Here is a 19,383-nt window from a genome sequence, read left to right on the forward strand (position 1 = left end):
ATGGTAGAATAATCAACAGCTGCCATGTGACAAAATAGGGGCAGGAGTTATAGTCCGAAATTGTTGAACTCGATGTTGAGTCCAGAAGGCTGTAAAGTGCCTAATCGAAAGATGAGGTGCTATTCCTCGAGCTTACGTTGAGCTTTATTGGAACAGTGCAAGAGGCCGAGGACAGAGAGGTCAAAGTGGAGCGGAGAATTAAAGTGACAGGCGACCGGATGCTCGGGGTCACCCTTACAGACTGAACAGAGGTGTTCCGCAAAGCGGTCGCCTAATCTGCGTTTGGTCTCCTCAATGTTGAGGAGACCACATCGTGGGCAGCAAATACAGTATACTAAGTTGCAAGTAGTACAAGTAAATTGCTGTTTCACCTGGAAGGGGTGTTTGAGGCCCTGGACAGTGGGAAGGGAGGAGGTAAAAGAGCAAGTGTTGCATCTCCTGCGCTTGCACGGGAAGGTGCCAGTGGGGAGGGGAGGGGCTGATTGAGGAGTGGACCAGGGTGTCGCGGAGGGAGCGGTCCCTTCGGAATGCTGAAAGGGGAGGTGAGGGGAGGATGTGTTTGGTGGAGGTGGCAGAAATGCGGAGGATGATCCGTTGAATGTGGAGGCTGGTGGGGTGAAAGGTGAGGACAAGAGGAACCCTATCGTGGTTCTGGGAGGGAGAAGGGGTGAGAGCAGAAGTGCGGGAAATAGAACGGACCTTCTGGACTCAACACTGAGTTCAACAATTTCGGACTATAACTCCTGCCCCTATTTTGTCACATGGCAGCTGTTGATTATTCTACCATCCCCATTTGCAACATTTAATCTCTCCTGCCTTTCATCCTAGCTCAGACCGTCCCTTTTGTTTTTTCCTCCCTCCCCCACCGCCCCCCCCGACCCTTTCCCTGTTTAGAAACATAGAAGATAGGAGCAGGAGTAGGCCATTCGGCCCTTCAAGCCTGCTCCGCCATTCAATGAGATCATGGCTGATCATCCAAATTCAGTACCCTGTCCCTGCCTTCTCCCCATATCCCTTGATCCCTTTAGCCTTAAGAAATATATCCAACTCTTTCTTGAATATATTTAATGAACTGGCCTCCACTGCCCTCTGTGGCAGAGAATTCCACAGGTTCACCACTCTCTGGGTGAAGAAATTCCTCCTCATTTCAGTCCTAAATGGCTTACCCCTTATCCATAGACTATGACCCCTGGTTCTGGACTCCCCGGCCATCAGAAACATCCTTCCTGCATCTAGTCTGTCCAGGCCTGACAGAATCTTATAGGTTTCGATGAGATCCCCTCTCAATCTTCTAAACTCCAGTGAGTATAAGCCCAATCGACACAATCTCTCCTCATACGTCATTCCTGCCATCCCAGGTATCAGCCTGGTGAATCTTCGCTGCACTTCTTCCATGGCAAGAACGTCCTTCCTCAGGTAAGGCGACCAAAACTGCACACAATACTCAAGGTGCGGTCTCACCAAGGCCCTGTACAACTGTAGCAAGACATCCTTGTTCCTGTACTCGAACCCTCTTGCTACGAAGGCCAACATACCATTTGCCTTCTTAACCACCTGCTGCACCTGCATGCTTACCTTCAGCGACTGGTGCACAAGAACACCCAGGTCTCTTTGCACTTCCCCTTCTCCCAATCTATTGCCATTCAAATAATAATCTGCCTTCCTGTTTTTGCCACCAAAGTGGATAACCTCACATTTATCCACATTATAGTGCATTTGCCATGTTTCTGCCCAGTCACCCAACCTGTCCAAATCGTACTGGAGTTTCACGACATCCTCCTCACAGCATACCCTCCCACCCAGCTTTGTGTCATCTGCAAATTTGGAGATATTACATCCAATTCCCTCGTCCAGATCATTAATATATATTGTGAACAGCTGGGGTCCTAGGACCGATCCTTGCGGTACCCCACCAGTCACTGCCTGCCACTCGGAAAACGACCCGTTTATTCCAACTCTTTGCTTTCTGTCCGCCAACAAGTTCTCTATCCAAGTCAATATCTTGCCCCCAATCCCATGTGACTTAATTTTGCACGCTAATCTCTTATGCGGGACCTTATCGAAAGCCTTCTGAAAGTCCAAATACACCACATCCACTGGTTCTCCCTTATCTATTTTACCAGTTACATCCTCAAAAAATTCCAGTAGATTAGTCAAGCATGATTTACCTTTTGTAAATCCATGTTGACTTTGTCCGATCCAGTCACTGCTTTCCAAGTGCTCTGCTATTACATCTTTTATAATGGACTCTAGCATTTTCCCCACTACCGATGTCAGGCTTACCGGTCTATAATTCCCCGCTTTTTCTCTACCACCTTTTTTGAATAGTGGGGTAACATTAGCTACCCTCCAATCCATGGCTACTGTTCCAGAGTCTATCGAGTTCTGGAAGATGATCAGCAATGCATCTACTATTTCTAGGGCCACTTCCTTAAGTACCCTGGGATGTAGATTATCAGGCCCTGGGGATTTATCGGCCTTCAGTCCCATCAATTTTCCTAACACCATTTCCCTACAAATACTGATTTCTTTCAGTTCCACCCTTTCATCAGACCCTATGTTCCCCAGCATCTCTGGGAGGTTATTTGTGTCCTCCTTTGTGAAGACAGAACCAAAATATATATTTAGTTGGTCTGCCATTTCTTTGTTCCCCATTATAAATTCCCCTGATTCTGACTGCAAGGGACCTACGCTTGACTTCACCAATCTTTTTCTCTTCACATATCTATAAAAGCTTTTACAGTCAGTTATGTTCCCTGAAAGCTTACTCTCATATTCTATTTTCCCTTTCTTAATTAATCCCTTTGTCCTCCTTTGTTGAATCCTAAACTGCTCCCAGTCCTCAGGATTATTGCTTTTTCTGGCCAATTTATATGTCCTCTCCTTGGATCTTATGTTATCCCTAATTTCCCTTGTTAGCCACGGTTGAGTCACCTTTTTTGTTTTATTTTTATGCCAAACTGGGATGAACAAATTCTGTAGCTCATCCATTCGGTCTTTGAATGTTTGCCATTGCCTATCCACCGTCAACCCTTTGAGTGCCATTCCCCAATCAATCCTACCCAACTCGCTCCTCAGACCATCGTAGTTTCCTTTATTTAAATTGAGGACCCTAGTCTCTGAGTCAACTACTTCATTCTCCATCTTAATGAAGAATTCGATCATATTATGATCGCTCCGACCCAAGGGGCTTCATACAACAAGATTGCTAATTTATCCTTTCTCGTTACATAATACCCAGTCTAAGATGGCCTGATCTCTGGTTGGTTCCTCGACATATTGGTCCAGGAAACCATCCCGTAAACACTCCAGGAATTCCTCCTCCGCAGTATCGTTCCTAATTTGGTTGGCCCAATCTATATGTAGCTTAAAGTCACCCATGATGACTGCTGTGCCCTTATTGCATGCTTCTTTAATTTCCCTTTTAATGCCATCCCCAACCTCCGCCTTACTGTTTGGAGGTCTATATACCACTCCCACTAACGTTTTTTTCCCCTTAGTATTTCTCAATTCTACCCATACAGATTCCACCTCATCAGAGCTAATATCCTTCATTACAATTGTGTTAATCCCTTCTTTAACCAGTAATGCTACCCCACCTCCCTTTCCTTTTTGCCTATCTTTCCTGAATATTGAATACCTCTGGATGTTGAGTTCCCAGTCTTGGCCATCCTTGAGCCACGTTTCCGTAATCCCAACCAAATCGTATTCGTTTACCTCTATTTGCGCATCTGCATCTGCTTAAAACCTGTTACATCTCTAACTTTTTCCAGTTCTGATGAAGGGTCCCAGACCTGAAACATTAACTCTGTTTCTCTCTCCACAGATGCTGCCTGGCCTGCTGAGTGTTTCCAGCATTTTCTGTTGTTATTCCACTTCTTTACCTCTCTTTTCTCCTTAAAATCTACCTCTTTGACCAAGCTTTTGTTTATCTATCCTAATATCTCCTTATGTGGCTCGGTGTCAAATTCTGTCTGAAAGCTTCCTGTGACGCTCCTTGGAACCTTTTACTACATTAAAGGCACTATATAAATGCTGTTAGCAAAATCAACAAGTGGAAGTGTCCACTAACAGCAAGCATGTAAAAAAATAAATGTGCACCCACCAACATCAACTATTTCCTTTTTGTCTTCCTGAAGTGTTGCCAATTTGGCCATTTCACTTCCTCTTTCCTCTTCATCATTCATCAGCTCCTCTTCTAATTGCTGCCCTCTCTTTCTAACCACTGGCTTGCTGTTCTTAATTCGCTGACTGTATATCCTGGCCAGTTGGTAGACCTTGGTCTTCATCTTCTCCGTCACCTCTCTCAGCAACTCTTCACTTTGGGCCCTCGATCCCGCCTGGGCGACTTGTGGTCTCGTACTCGGAGCTGGATGGTCGTGCCTCTTCCGGGTTAGGTGGGAACCGGCATGTGGTGGTGGCGCGGTTTTGTTCTCTGGTTCTGAGCACTTGGGCGGTTGGATGCACAATGGTCTTTGAGACAACGGAGCAGATTTGTGGACAATCAATGATTCTTCAACATGGCTGCAGCTGTCGCTTTCCGATATACTGCTTGGTCTTACTTGCAGCCCACTTTCACGAGTGGACCTCGCTGGAGAAGAAATGGGTGACTCCTCCATTATGGCACTTAGATCACTGTCTTCCAGGATAACCAATGGTTCATTGAAATCTAGGCCAAAAATGATTCTGCCATTGCTGAGATGTTTTATTTGGCATCGTTCAGGGTCCTCAACTTCCCTTTTCTTCAGCATCTCAGAGTTATGTTCAAAGACCTCAGACCCTAGTGTTATCTCGTGTTTCTGTTCCGTCCTTTTTGGAGACTGTGCTGCAGTGTCAGATATGTTTTCCATCTCTTGCCAGACCTTAATCATGTCCACAGACGATCGGAATTCATTCTCTTTAATAGGGTCCTGGGGATCGGGGCTGGCGTCCCTTGAAAAGTCCAAAGATGGACTTTCTTCCACAGGATTATTAGACCCTGGCTGTTGAGGTTCTGAAATCTGGCCTGATTCTGGAGCAGAGGAGCGAGAACCTCTTTGGGTAACCAGATTTGAAAGGTCAAGCAAAGCCAGAGATGGTGGCCCATTACTATGAGCAACAGCAATATTGGAAGCAGCCAATCGTCTCCTCAATGTGGCCTCCCGCAAATCCTCTTCCTTGTTTTGACTATTTAACTTGGATATAGAGTTCCTGACCAAACCTGCTGGGATATAGGTCAGGCTTTCTCGCCTCCTGATGCTGAAGTTGGCATCTTCATGCTCTGCATTATCGTAGTAACTCTTAATCTTCTCAATGAGCAGCCGGTCCTGCCTGGATAGCGTGGAGTCCCTTCTCCGAGGGATATTCCGATCAGTCTCTGATGCCATGTCCTCCGGGCTGTTGAGGTTAGGCTCATCAAAGAGGTTCTCCTGGCTATTACTGGCTTGAAAAATATCACTCACTTGGCAGTCGTCATTCATGTCAAACTCACTGTTCTGCAACAATTTGTCGCTGCTTTCAAGGCTACTTTGTCTGCTCGTTACCTTTGGTGTTGGGCAGCCGTAGGACCTGCCGTCATCTGCCACCAAACTATTGCGCCTCGAACGACTGTTCATGAAGCGTTCTGCAATGAGGCTGGCCTGCCCCAACACCGACGGCGGAAGAATGCTCCGGGAATCTCGTTCTTGCTCTTCCTCATCTGATGACTCTTCACTGCTGAAGTGTTTTGGTTCCTCGCCTGACTCGTTGAACGAGCACTTCAGGATGGATTCTACGGCCCCCCGCCCGGAACCACTCATTTCAACATCAATGCCCTCTGGGGCTTCACCTGCCTCCTTGGGTTCCTTTGGGCTGTGTGCCGTCTCGGCATCGGACTGGATCTCCTCAAGGGCAGACTGGCAGGCTTCAGTGACCATTTGTTGAACGGATATCTGTTCCACATCAGGAGCCACCTGAGGATTAAAAGGATATGTAGAAGGTGAGGAGGGCAACAAAAGTATATATAAGTAACGGGGGACACCTTTTCCCCCTCCTTCGGTTTCTTTTCCTCCTTCCAGGATACTGACTCATATCGGTAGGTAAATTCAGCCACCCCTTGTTTGCAGTGCAGTACTCAAAGGGAGCGTGGCTTGGAGATGGGGCTACAACTCTGTAGCGCTGATCCTCCTACACCCACACTCCCTTTTGTGCACTGGATGAGACCGTTCACATTTGCTTTCAGGAGTCTGTGGAGGTTAGGGGTGAAAGAGCATAATGCTGGGCCTCTGGGGGCATGTATACTACATTGTGGTAGTCACTTGGTATAGAGCTCCATATCATACATGGGTGCAAAAGCTCTCTTATTTAATGTGTTACAGGTACAGAAAATAAATCAAAAAGGCCAATGGAATGCTGGCACACAACTCCTTACTGAATGTGGATGAAAGGTGCAGCCACCAATACAATGCAAGAGTCTGGACATTCCATTCTTAACCCTGTTCATTCTCAGTATGAACAGTGGCTGGTCCTGGAACTTGGATACTGCTAATCAGTTTGCTGATGACGCTAAGTTAGGCAGCGCAGTGAATATTGTGGATGGGAAGCAGAAAGTTGCAAAGGGACACTGATAGTTTAAGGGAGTGGGCAAAAATGTGGCAGACGGAGTTCAATGTGGGGAAACATTAGAAAGGGGAAATAAAGTGCTCAAAGGATTGGGAGAGGCAAAGAGCACTAAAGTAAGAAATAGTAAGGTATTAGGTAGGGTCAAACTACACAGGATGGTCTAAGATAGGTTTACAGTGTATGTATGTGAATGCACGAAGCATTGTAAACAAGGTAAGTGAGCTGCAGGCATAAATAGCCACATGGGAATATGATGTTGTGGCAATAACTGAACCTGGCTCAAAAAAGGGCAGGATTGGGTATTAAATATTCCTGGTTATAAAGTGTTCAGGAAAGATAGGGAAGGAAAGATAGGAGGTGGTGTGTTAGTATTGGTTAAGGAGAATGTTACAGTGCTGGAGAGATAGGATGTCCTGGAGGGGTCAAGGACAGAATCTATATGGCTAGTGTTAAGAAATAATAGAGGTGCCATTATAGACCACCAAATAATGGGAATGGGAAAGATATGGAGGAGCAAATTTGCAGAGAAATTACAGAGAGGTGCAAGAACTATAGAGTAGTAATAATGAGGGATTTCAACTATCCTAATATAGACTGGGATCATAATAGTGTAAAGGGCAGAGAGGGGGAAGAATTTCTGAAGTGTGTTCAGGAGAACTTTCTTGATCAGTATGTTTCCAGCCCGACGAGGGAGGAAGCATTACTGGATCTGGTTCTGGGGAATGAGGTGGGTCAAGTGGAACAATTGTCAGGAGGTGAACATTTAGGGAACAGTGATCATAGTATCTTAAGATTTAGATTAGCTATGGAAAAGGACAGGGAGCAATCTAGAATAAAAATGTTTAACTGGGGGAAAGCCGATTTCAGTGGGATGAGAATGGATCTGGCCCGGGTAAACTCAAAGCAAAGATTGGCAGGCTAAACTGTAATGGAACAATGGGCTGCCTTTAAAGAGGAAATAGTTCAGGTACAGTTGAGGTACATTCTCACTAGGGAGAAAGGCAGGGCAACTAAAGTCAGGGCTCCCTGGATGACAAAACAGATAGAAAATATGATGAAGCAGAAAAAGAGCGCGTATGACAGATGTCAAGTTGCAAATACATCTGAGAATTAGGCTATATATAAAAGGTCAGAGGAGAAGTGAAAAGGAAAATAAGAGGGGCAAAGAGAGGGTATGAGAATCGAATGGCAGCCAACATAAAAGGTAATCCAAAAGTCTATAGGCATATAAATAGCAAAAGGGTAGTAAGAGGAGGGGAGGGGCCGATTAGGCACCAAAAAGGAGACCTACTCATGGAGGCAGAGGGTATGGCTGAAGTACTAAATGAGTGCTTTGCATCTGTCTTCACAAGAAAGAGGATGCTGCCATAGACAGTGAAGGAGGAGGTAGCGGAGACACTTAATAGGATAAAAATTGATAAGAGGTATTAGAAAGGCTGGCTGTACTTAAAGTAGATAAATCACCAGGAGCGGGTGGGATGCATCCTAGGATGCTGAGGGAATTGAGGGCGGGAATCGCGGAGGTACTGGCCATAATATTCCAATCCTCCATAGATACGGGGGTGGTGCCAGAGCACTGGAGAATTGCAAATGGTACACCATTGTTCAAAAAGGGTGTAAAGGTAAACCCAGCAACTACAGGCTAGTCAGTTTAACCTGGGGAAGCTTTTAGAAACAGACGACACAAAACTTGGAAGTATAGTGAACAATGAGGAGAGTTGCCTAGGCCCTAAGTTCTGGAATTCCCTCCCTAAACCTCTCCACCTCTCTTTCCTCCTTTAAGATGCTCCTTAAAACCTACCTCTTTGACCAAGCTTTTGGTCACCTGCCCTAATTTATCCTTATGTGGCTCGGTGTCAAATTTGTTGTCTTAAAATACTCCTGTGCAGCGTCTTGGGATGTTTTACTACGTTAAAGGTGCTATATAAATACAAGTTGTTGTTGTTGAAAGTGATAGACTTCAGGAAGACATAGACAGGCTGGTGAAATGGGCGAACATGTGGCAGATGAAATTTAACGCAGAAAAGTGGGAAGTGATACATTTTGGTAGAAAGAATGAGGAGAGGGCATATAAACTAAATGGTACAATCCTAAAGGGGGTGCATGAACAGGGAGACCTAGGGGTGACGCAAGAAAACTACTAGGCACTTGGTCTAAGCGTTAAACAAAGCTTTAATCAACTGTTTTACAACATGGAGGTCTAGTTGTGTCCTTCACTAGTTCCTGTTAAGAATGTCCTGCACAAGCTGGGCTCGTGCCCGAGTATTTATACTCTCCCTGGACAGCGCCATCTGTAGGCCGCTCAGTATTATTTCATAAGTCTTTCTTTCATGAATGACTGATTCATGTCAAGGGGTATGTGTGCACCAATCTTTGAATGTGGCAGGGCAGGTTGAGAAAAGAGTTAAAAAGGCTTACGGGATCCTGGGCTTCATTAATAGAGCTACAGCGTACATAAGTGTAGAAATTATGATGAACCTGTATAAAACACTGGTTCGGCCCCAATTGGAGTACTGCATCCAATTCTGGGCACCACACTTTAGGAAGGATGTGAAGGCCTTAGAGAAGGTGCAGAAAAGATTTACGAGAATGATTCCAGGAATGAGGGACTTCAGTTACGTTGATAGACTGGAGAAGCTGGGGTTGTTCTCCTTGGAGCAGAGAAGATTGAGAGGAGATTTGAGAGGGGTCTGGACACAGTAGATAGAGAGAAACTGTTCCCATTGGCAGAAGGGTCGAGAACCAGAGGACACAGATTTAAGGCGATTGGAAAAAGAACCAAAGGCAACGTAAGAAAAAACTTTTTTACGCAGTGAGTGGTTATGATCTGGGATGCACTGCCTGACAGTGTGGTGGAGGCAGACTCAATCTTATTTTTCAAAAGGGAGTTGGATATGTATCTGAAGGAAGAAAAATTGCAGGGCTACGGGGAAAGGGCAGGGGAGTGGGACTAGCTGAGAGTCGGCACGGGCTCGACGGGCTGAATGGCCTTCTTCTGTGCTGTAACCATTCTATGATTCTATGAAATGTGAGGTTATCCACTTTGGAATCAAGAAAGATAGATCAGTGTTTTTTTTAAATGGTGAGAAGCTAGGAACTGTGGAGGAGCAAAAAGATTTAGGGGTACAAGTACAGAAATCGATGGCCCAGTAATTCCGGGCCCAACGTGTGAGTAAGGACGGGGTACTCACGCGTGTGCCCGGAGGAATTGCCGGTTTTCCGCATGCACAGCGCATGCGCTGAAAACCGGCATTTCCTGTCCTCTGACCCAAGGGGTTAAGAGGCTGAATGCGTGCGCGGTATCGGGCAGCGCGTGCGACTTGGATTTCCTCTATTTTTAGAGAGTTGCGCGTGTGTAAAGGCCTCCGGTATTTACGCATTGAAAAACCACACGTAAGTACTTAGTTTTTCAGGTAAGTGGTCTATTAATGCAATTGAGAATTTTTTTTTCCACAGGTTTGTTATTTTTAAAGAATTTACAGTAAGGTAAGTTTAGTTTTAGCCCTGATTTTTTATATAATTTTTTTTTCAAATTTTAAAATGATTGTTTAAAATAGTTTTTCCAGAGTTCTTTATGGTTCATTTAAGTAGTGCAATGTTTTTTTAAATTTTCTTTCAGGTTTAAGTAGTGTTTTGGGGCCAGGAGTTTTCATGAGTTTGACAGCTCTTACTGTCAAACTCATGAATGAACTTTTGCAACCTCCCATTGGTTGCCCTGTGCTCACGTGATCCCAGCCGGCTCATCGCACTAAGTATGTCGCTGAGTCACGCACACACAGCGCGGCAGGACCTCAAGCGGTCCACTGAGTGGAAATGCAATGCGGGCCAGAATTAAAATGTCAGCGCGCCAGGTAAGTGAACATCTGGGGCTTGCACGCGCGGCAAGCTCCCGATCCTAATTTCAGGGCCATTAAAAACTCGTGAACTGGTACAAAAAATAATTGAAAAGGCTAATGGAATGTTGGCCTTTATCTCAAAAGGGCTGGAATATAAAGGGGTAGAAGTTATGTTACAGTTATATAAAGCTCTGGCTAGACCCCATCTGAACAGCTGGACAGTTCTGGACACCACCCCTCAGGAGGATATATTGGCCTTGGAGGGGGTACAGCACAAATTCACCAGAATGATAGCGGGGCTAAAAAGAGTTAAATTATGAGGAAAGATTGCATAGACTAGGCTTGTACTGCCTTGAGTATAGAAGATTAAGGAGTGAACTAATTGAGGTGTTTAAGATGATTAAAGGATTTGATAGGGTAGATGGAGATAAACTATTTCCTCTGGTGGGGGGAGTCCAGAACAAGGGGACAGAATCTTAAAATTAGAGCTAGAACATTCAGGGGCGATGTCAGGAAGCACTTCTTCACACAAAGGTTGGTGGAAATCTGGAACACTCTCCCCCAAAAAGCTGTTGAGGTTGGGGGTCAAAACTGAGTGTGATAAATTTTTGTTAGGCAAGGGTTATGGAACCAAGATGTGTAGATGGAGTTAAAATGCAGATCAACCATAATCTTATTGAATGGTGCAACAGGCTCTAGGGGCTGAATGGCCTACTCATGTTCCTATATGGTAATGTCAGCAGGTGGTTGCTAATTCCAGGTAAGTCTTATCTATTTAACACATGGAATTGTTGAATTAGCCAGTGTTCCTGATCAGTATCCAGCGACCCTGCTGTTAAGTAGATAAGTGAAGATCAAGCAAAGGACAGGGTTGAGGTTGGCTGTGATGTCCCCTTCTGGCACTCACTCTCTAGGCTCAAATAAAGAATGGCTGTTTAGGATCCGCAGCAGGTAGGAGCTAATCATTGCACTTGGTAGCACTCTCGCCTCTGAGTCAGAAGGGCGTGGGTTCAAGTCCCACTCCAGAGACTTGAGCGGAGTGCTGCACTGTCGGAGGTGCCGTCTTTTGGATGAGACATTAAACCATTTGCCCTCTCAGATGATTGTAAAAGATCCCATGACACCATTTGAAGAAGGGGTGCCTGGCCAATATTTATCCCTCAACCAACATCACTAAAACAAATTATCTGGTCATTATCATATTGCTATGATTTTGCTGTGCAGAAATTGGCTGTCGTGTTTCCTACATTACAGCAGTGACTACACTTCAAAAGTACTTTATTGGCTGTAAAGTCCTGAGGTCATGAAAGGTAGGATATAAAAGCAAGTCTCTCATTTTCTTTTAGAAAATGGTTATCTCTCCTCCTCTCCTGAGGATATTGACTCATGCACGGTGCCCAAGGGCATCAGGAACCTTCCAGTAGCTTGCCCAGCTGGTCACTTAGAAGTCCCAGCCACTTCAGTACTGTCCAGCTATTCGATCCTGGGAGTAGCCTCACCTGGCCTCCAAAGACACTCCAGCACAGGTCAGAAGAAAGCAACCGTGGCTAACTTTCTTTCCCCACCCCTAGCCTCCGACCTCCAGGACCAAATGTAGCAAACCCACCACCCCCTCCACCCAAATGTAGCAAACCCCCCCTCCCCCCACCACCCAGATGAGGTCAGCGTGCGGAGGTTATGAAAGGCCCTCTATAATGCTGGTTCTTTCTTTTTAAAGGAGCGGGGTTTGCGCTCCACTTTAATGTACGTACCTCTTCGGAGACATTGGTGTCGATCTCCCAGCCCCGGTACTTCTCTGCATTTTCAGCCGGCTGGCTGTTTTGCTGCTTGAGTCCTTTGGCTTCCTGCAGCTCTACAGGATCCTCAGTCTGGTGGAAGACACCATATAGAGAGATGAGCAAGAGCCTTTGATTTGTGGGTAATGTCCCAAGGCAGAAAGACTCCAAAGCTGCAAATGCCCTTCACTTCTTTCCACCCACCCCAAGCCCACCTCAGAATCCAAAACACTGGTTCAGCATCCTCTCTGAAAAGAGTCTTAGCTCTGGGCCCCTTCCTATAATGCTGGTTGTGTCCCCCATTGATGCTAATGAGCTAAACACAATAATTAGACAGTCTTGTTAAAAGCAGGTTAGAGATTAACAGCACTGGGTTAGCACCTTCAAACATGCAAATACCAACTGAACAAGATTACAGCAACATTACAAGTAAGTTGACTGGGGTAGAGATCGCATCTTATCGAAGGTCTTTATAGAGAACACTTGGTCCATGGAGTCTCCTGGACTGGTTTCATTCACCTGAGGGGTTTCAGAGAGGAACTTCACAGTGTATTTTTTCCCCTTATTGGCCCTGGAGTCTTTTCCTGACCGTCAATTTCATATGTCTGTAACTTAAAGAGCCCATTACGGAGTGAGCTGGTAACAAATTAAGGACATCGAAAACCAGGATTGTGTTGTGAGCGGGAATTTAGGGAAAAGGGAAGGAGGTGCTAAATAAACTAGCCGATATTATATCTAAGTAATATAAACTTTAAAGTAAAACCAACTAAAGAGACCTAACTAACTAAACCAGTATGACAAGGTTTAAGATCTAAATAGAAAGGGAATAGGTCAGTACAAAAACTAGAACACCACGAGAGGCGAGGAAAGCTGAAGTGAGGTGGAAGAAGAAGTTGTCACATAGAACTGTAGCGCAACAATGGGATGCCTTTAAAAAGAGATTGCAAAGGCACAGAATAAGTACATTCCAAATGGGAGATTATTAGAGTAGCTTAAGGGTTATGGAATGAGGGGAAGGATAGAAAATTGGATTAAAAATTGATTAGAAGGGAGTAAAAAGAAAGTAGGAGATAAGGTAGCTTTTCCAGAGTGGTTGGAAGTGTGCAGTGGTGTCCCACAGGGTTCTATTCACCGTGTAGAGCAATGATTGGATAGATGCCTAGATGGAACAGAGTTGCAATTTACAGATGATACCAAAATAGAAGGTTTTGCTAATTCTTTAGAAGACCAAAGGAGGCTGCAATGGGATATTTTTTTAAGATGGGGGAATGTGCTTAAAAGTTGCAGATGGAATTCAACGGTAATAAATGTGAGGTGATGCATTTGGTAAAAACAATAGCAGCAGTAATTATACTCTGGAGAGGAGTAGGTTCGGTGTTTTATTTTATTCGCTTATGGGATCTAGGCGTCGCTGGCAAGGCCAGCATTTATTGCCCATCCCTAGTTGCCCTTGAGAAGGTGGTGGTGAGCCACCTTCTTGAACCGCTGCAGTCCGTGTGGTGAAGGTACTCCCACAGTGATGTTAGGGAGGGAATTCCAGGATTTTGACCCAGCGACGATGAAGGACCGGCGATATACTTCTAAGTCAGGATGGTGTGTGACTTGGAGCGGAACTTGGAGGTGGTGGTCTTCCCATGCGCCTGCTGCCCTTGTCCTTCTAGGTGGAAGAGGTCGCGGGTTTGGGAGGTGCTGCCGAAGAAGCCTTGGCGAGTTGCTGCAGTGCATCTTGTAGATGGTACACACTGCAGCCACAGTACGCCAGTGGTGGAGGGAGTGAATGTTTAAATGGTGGATGGGGTGCCAATCAAGCAGGCTGCTTTGTCCTGGATGGTGTCGAGCTTCAAGTGTTGTTGGAGCTGCACTCATCCAAGCAAGTGGAGAGTATTCCACCATGCTCCTAACTTGTGCCTTGAAGATGGTGGAAAGGCTTTGGGGAGTCAGGAGGTGAGACACTCGCCGCAGAATACCTAGCCTCTGACCTACTCTTGTTGCCACAGTATTTATGTAGCTGGTCTAGTTAAGTTTCTGGTCAATGGTGACCCCCAGGATGTTGATAGTGGGGGATTCGGCGATGGTAATGCCATTGAAAGTCATGGGGAGGTGGTTAGAGTCTCGCTTGTTGGAGATAATCATTGCCTGGCACTTGTGTGGCATGAATGTTAACTGCCCCTTATCATCCGAAGCCTGAATATTGTCCAGGTCTTGTTGCATGCGGGCATGGACTACTTCATTATCTGAGGAGTTGTGAATGGCGCTGAACACTGTGCAGTCATCAGCGAACATCCCCATTTCTGACCTTATGTTGGAGGGAAGCAGCTGAAGATGGTTGGGCCTCGGACACTGCCCTGAGGAACTCTTGCAGCGATGTCCTGGGGCTGTGATGACCTTCAACCACCACAACCATCTTCCTTTGTGCTAGGTATGACTCCAGCCAGTGGAGCGTTTTCCCACAGATTCCCACTTACTTCAGTTTTACTAGGGGTCCTTGATGCCAGACTTGGTCAAATGCTGCCTTGATGTCAAGGGCAGTCACTCTCACCTCACCTCTGGAATTCAGCTCCTTTGTCCATTTTTGGACCAAGGCTGTAATGAGGTCAGGAGCTGAGTGGTCTTGGTGGAACCCAAACTGGTCATCAGTGAGCAGGTTATTGGTGAGTAAGTGCTGCTTGATAGCACTGTCGATGACACTTTCCATCACTTTGCTGATGATTGAGAGTAGACTGATGGGGCGGTAATTGGCCGGGTTGGATTTGTCCTGCTTTTTGTGGACGGGACATACCTGGGCAGTTTTCCACATTGTCGGGTAGATGCCAGTGTTGTAGCTGTACTGGAACCGCTTGGCTAGAGGCGCGGCTAGTTCTGGAGCACAAGTCTAGCACGATAGCCGGGATGTTGTCGGGGCCCATGGCCTTTGCTGTATCTAGTGCGCTCAGCTGTTTCTTGATATCACGTGGAGTGAATCGAATTGGCTGAAGACAGGCTTCCGTGATGGTGGGGACCTTGGGAGTAGGCCGATACTTCTGGCTGAAGTTGGTTGCAAACGCTTCAGCCTTGTCTGGGCTCCACCATCATTGAGGATGGGGATATTCTTGGAGCCTCCTCCTTCTGTTAGTTATTTAATGGTCCACCACCATTCATGATGATGTGGCAGGACTGCAGAGCTTTGATCTGATCCGTTGATTGTGGGATCGCTTAGCCCTGTCTATAGCATGCTGCTTCCGCTGTGGCAGAGGAGACGGATTTGAGGGTACAGGTTGACAGGACATTAAAGGCAGTGCCTCAGGTTGATAAGGCTGTAAAATAGCTAATGAAATTCTAGGTTTAATCACAAGAAGTATAGAATATAAAAGCCAAGATGAGCCAATATAAAACCTAATAAGATCTCAGTTAGAGCACTGTGTGCAGTATTGGGCTCCACACTCTCGGAAGGATATTGAGCCTTTAGAGAGGACACAACGCAGATTGACTGGGATGCTGCCTGGTATGGGGAAATACAAATATGAAGGAAGACTTGAAAAATTGGGGCTTTTTTCATTAGAACAATGCGGATTACAGGGAGATATGATAGAAGAATTAAAATTATAAAAAGATGGAACAGGATGGGTAGATAGAAGCAAACTGTTTGTATTAGTTAATGGATCTAGAATGAGAAACCATAGATACAAGATTAAATGCAAGAGAAGGGCGAGAGAAACTTATTCACGCAGAGTTGTGAGGCTGTGGAATTCACTTCCAGGGTTAGTGATTGAGGCGGAAACTCTGTCAATGTTCAAGATTTGATTGGATTGGTGGATAAAAGGATATGGGAACAGGGCGGGTAAACGTGATTAGGACTATTTGGTTGCATGGAGGGTAAACGCCGACACGGACTGGTTGGGACGAATGGCCTGTTTCTGTGTTGTGACTTCTATGTATTTGTAAATAGGTTTTATTACTCGGGGTCCAGGTGGTGCAGTCGGTTAGATACTGGCTTTTCACCTCTGGAACCTGGCTTTATATCCAGCCCACATTGATGAAATAAAAGACTCTGTCCTACACCAAATGAGTTTGGACAGTCTCCATCCTACTTGGTGTGGGCCATAGCACAACACCACCTCCAATTTGACACCAAATTGGGAATCTCATGCCACAAGCTGGTGTCCAAAATGGGAATAAGTGACCCCGGTGAGGTGGGGAGGACACATCTGAGGCTTGGGGTTGTGGAGGGGTAAGCTCTTTGTTGGGGCACGGGGTGAGCTTTACTCTTCACCTAACTGGGCTACACCTGACCTGGAGTGCTTGATGCCAACATGTGCCCAGGATCAAAAAGTGTTCCATTCCTCACCCAGATAGGCACAAAAAAACTACTAGATTTATTATTCAACATCTGTATCAATCCATCGTGCAACTCTAGTGGAATCCCAATCCAAAAAGTCAGAACTTGAAATCCAGAACTTTTTTTCCATCAACCAACTTCTCCCAGTCTTGTCCAGAAAGTCTCATAGGCCAATCAGCACAACAATTGATGGTGAAGTTCTGTACTTACTAATGTAAGGAATACTACTGCTGGACTGGAAGGTTTTGCCACTTTGGGTACCCAGTGTAAGCATCAAGCACTCTCAGGTCAGGTACATCCCAAGTTAGATGCAGAGTAAAGTTAATTTTACACTGCTGCACCAAGCACTCCCAGGGCAGGTACAGCACGAGTTAGATACAGAGTAAAGCTCCCTCTACACTATCCCATCACACACTCCCAGGGCAGGTACAGCATGGGTTAGATACAGAGTAAAGCTCCCTCTACACTATCCCATCACACACTCCCAGGGCAGGTACAGCATGGGTTAGATACAGAGTAAAGCTCCCTCTACACTATCCCATCACACACTCCCAGGGCAGGTACAGCACGAGTTAGATACAGAGTAAAGCTCCCTCTACACTATCCCATCAAACACTCCCAGGGCAGGTACAGCACGGGTTAGATATAGGGTAAAGCTCCCTCTACACTGTCCCATCAAACACTCCCAGGGCAGGTACAGCATGGGTTAGAAGAGCTTATTTACTACGCAGGGTGACATTTTGATTCTCCAACGTAGCCACCCTTGTGGTCTCTCGGAGTTAAAATGGCACATCAGTGCCAACATGTGACAAATTACAGTCAAACTTGTGCCACAGAGTTAAGCCTACTGACAACTGGGTTGAAACTGCCCAAGCTCACTTGACATAGAACCCCCACAGCCAGCAGAGGGAAGAGCCAACTATCTGAGTCTGGGCTGACTTTGAACCAGGAGTAAAAGAATTGTTTTCTGTTTCATTCAGCCCCCTACCAAACACTGAATTGATACCCAGATGCCTTTCCTGTTGATTGTGATTGACCTGGATTGAGTTCCATTCTCAAAATAAACCAGCAAACGCAAAGAGGCAATATAATGTGACCAGACCTGGTTTCAGGTGCTAATGACAACATATATTCATAATCAAGTCAATTGAATCAGCTTCTCTCAGCAGTTCATGGGTTAATGGCGTCTTGACGACGTTAGCGTTGAGTATTGATCAAGGTATCTAGGCATGCAACTCTGCTGAATGATCCCATGCATTCCTCGTCAAAGCAATCAGAGCCCCAGAGCATGCTGGGATAGCAGCAGCAAACACAAATGGCAGGTGTTAAAAAGTTAGTGGTGCAGCCACTTCGAGCTGGTTCAAACCAGCGGAGCAGGCGGCCAAGCCTCTTCCCATGCGAAGGCGAACAGAGAGAGAGAGACAGAAATAGAGGCGCTCACCATGGAGAACTTAGCAGAAAGCAAAGCCCTGGCTCTATAGTGCCAACAGGAGATGGCAGCCAGCAGTGAACTGGCAAAGTCGGCTACCTGGTCGCCCTCTATCATTAATTCCTCTTCTGGCTCCACGTCTCCTTGGACAAGGTCAGTACCTCTCGCCGTTTCCTCAGAGTCCCTTGCATTCAGGAGGTCCAAGGAGTCTTTGCTATGGGCCAGGTCATCCTCGCTTTCATGCCTCTCGCCCTCAGGTTCGCTCGTACTGACACCAGTCATAGAATTCAGGGAGTCCTTATTGCCCAGAAGCGCTCCATCGCTGCCTGCGTGCTGTTTGAAGGGGTCAAATGATTTAGTCATTGGCGCAAATGCGCGCCAAGGCAGTCTATATCTTATAGACACTCTTTCCAACAATAACCATTTATTGTAGATGATCACTGGCAAAGTTTAGACAGATTTTTCCCTCATGTGTGCTTGTGATAGCTCAGTCCTATTAACATAGGATATATAGCACAGAAACAGGCCATTCGGTGTTTATGCTCCACTCAAGCCTCCTCCCGTCTTTCCTCATCTAACCCATCAGCACAACCCTCTATTCCCTTCTCCTTCAATATGCTTATCTAATCGCCCCTTAAATGCACCTATACTATTCGCTTCAACCGTTCCCTGTGGTAGCAAGTTCCACATTCTCGCCACTCTCTGGGTAAAGAAGTTTCTCCTGAACTCCCTATTTGATTTCTTGGTGACTATCTTATATTGATGGCCTCTAGTTTTGCTCTTCCCCACAAGTGGAAACATTCTCTCTGTATCAACTCTATCAAAGCCTTTCATGATTTTATAGACCTCTAATAGGTCACCCCTCAGCCTTCTCTTTTCAAGAGAAAGGAGAACCAGCCTGTTCATCCTTTCCTGATAGGTATACCCTCGCATTTCTGGTATCATCCTTGTAAATCTTCTCTGCACCCTCTCCAGTGCCTCCACATCCTTTTTATAATATGGTGGCCAGAACTGTACGCAGTACTCTAAGTGTGGTCTAACCAGGGTTCGAAACAGGTTTAGCATAACTTCACTACTTTTTAATTCTATCCCTCTAGAAATAAACCCTAGCGCTTGGTTTGCTATAAATCTATTTATTCCCTGGCCATCAATGTCCTCCCTTACTTTACTTTTTCCTATGCTCTCCTTTCCTGTTTTGTTTATATTTAGTCTGGTTTCATTTCTTGTAGATCTCTCCCCCCGTCTTACTAGTTTAGTATCATAAGCATTCCTACGCAATATTTTAGGTAGTTGGGCCAGAATATTAAATTGGTTACCTTAAATTGGTTGGTACTCGGAAGCAGCCAATCTAGATAGAATATTACCTGGACTCAATATCAAAAATGCGCATCTGTGTAAACAATTTGACTTTGGGTTCCTGCTTTTCTTGGAGGTCTTTAATTCCATTTG

The 19,383-nt window shown here is 45.6% G+C and overlaps 1 protein-coding gene across 1 annotated transcript in view; it reads right to left on the bottom strand.

The window, feature by feature from the left end:
• LOC147109577 (pleckstrin homology domain-containing family G member 3-like) overlaps window positions 1-19,383 on the bottom strand; it is a 60,955-nt gene that overhangs the window by 5,917 nt on the left and 35,655 nt on the right. Inside the window, exons 12-14 of the mRNA XM_086002324.1 lie at window positions 17,947-18,267; window positions 12,167-12,283; window positions 4,106-5,930 (exon numbers count right to left, since the gene is read on the bottom strand). Coding sequence (XP_085858450.1) covers window positions 4,106-5,930; window positions 12,167-12,283; window positions 17,947-18,267 — 2,263 coding nt within the window. The remainder of the gene's footprint in view (window positions 1-4,105; window positions 5,931-12,166; window positions 12,284-17,946; window positions 18,268-19,383) is intronic.

The sequence above is a fragment of the Somniosus microcephalus genome, chromosome 12 (genome assembly GCF_052327205.1).
Source record: "Somniosus microcephalus isolate GS21.2 chromosome 12, FLI_Smic_1.0, whole genome shotgun sequence".
Taxonomy (NCBI): domain Eukaryota; kingdom Metazoa; phylum Chordata; class Chondrichthyes; order Squaliformes; family Somniosidae; genus Somniosus; species Somniosus microcephalus.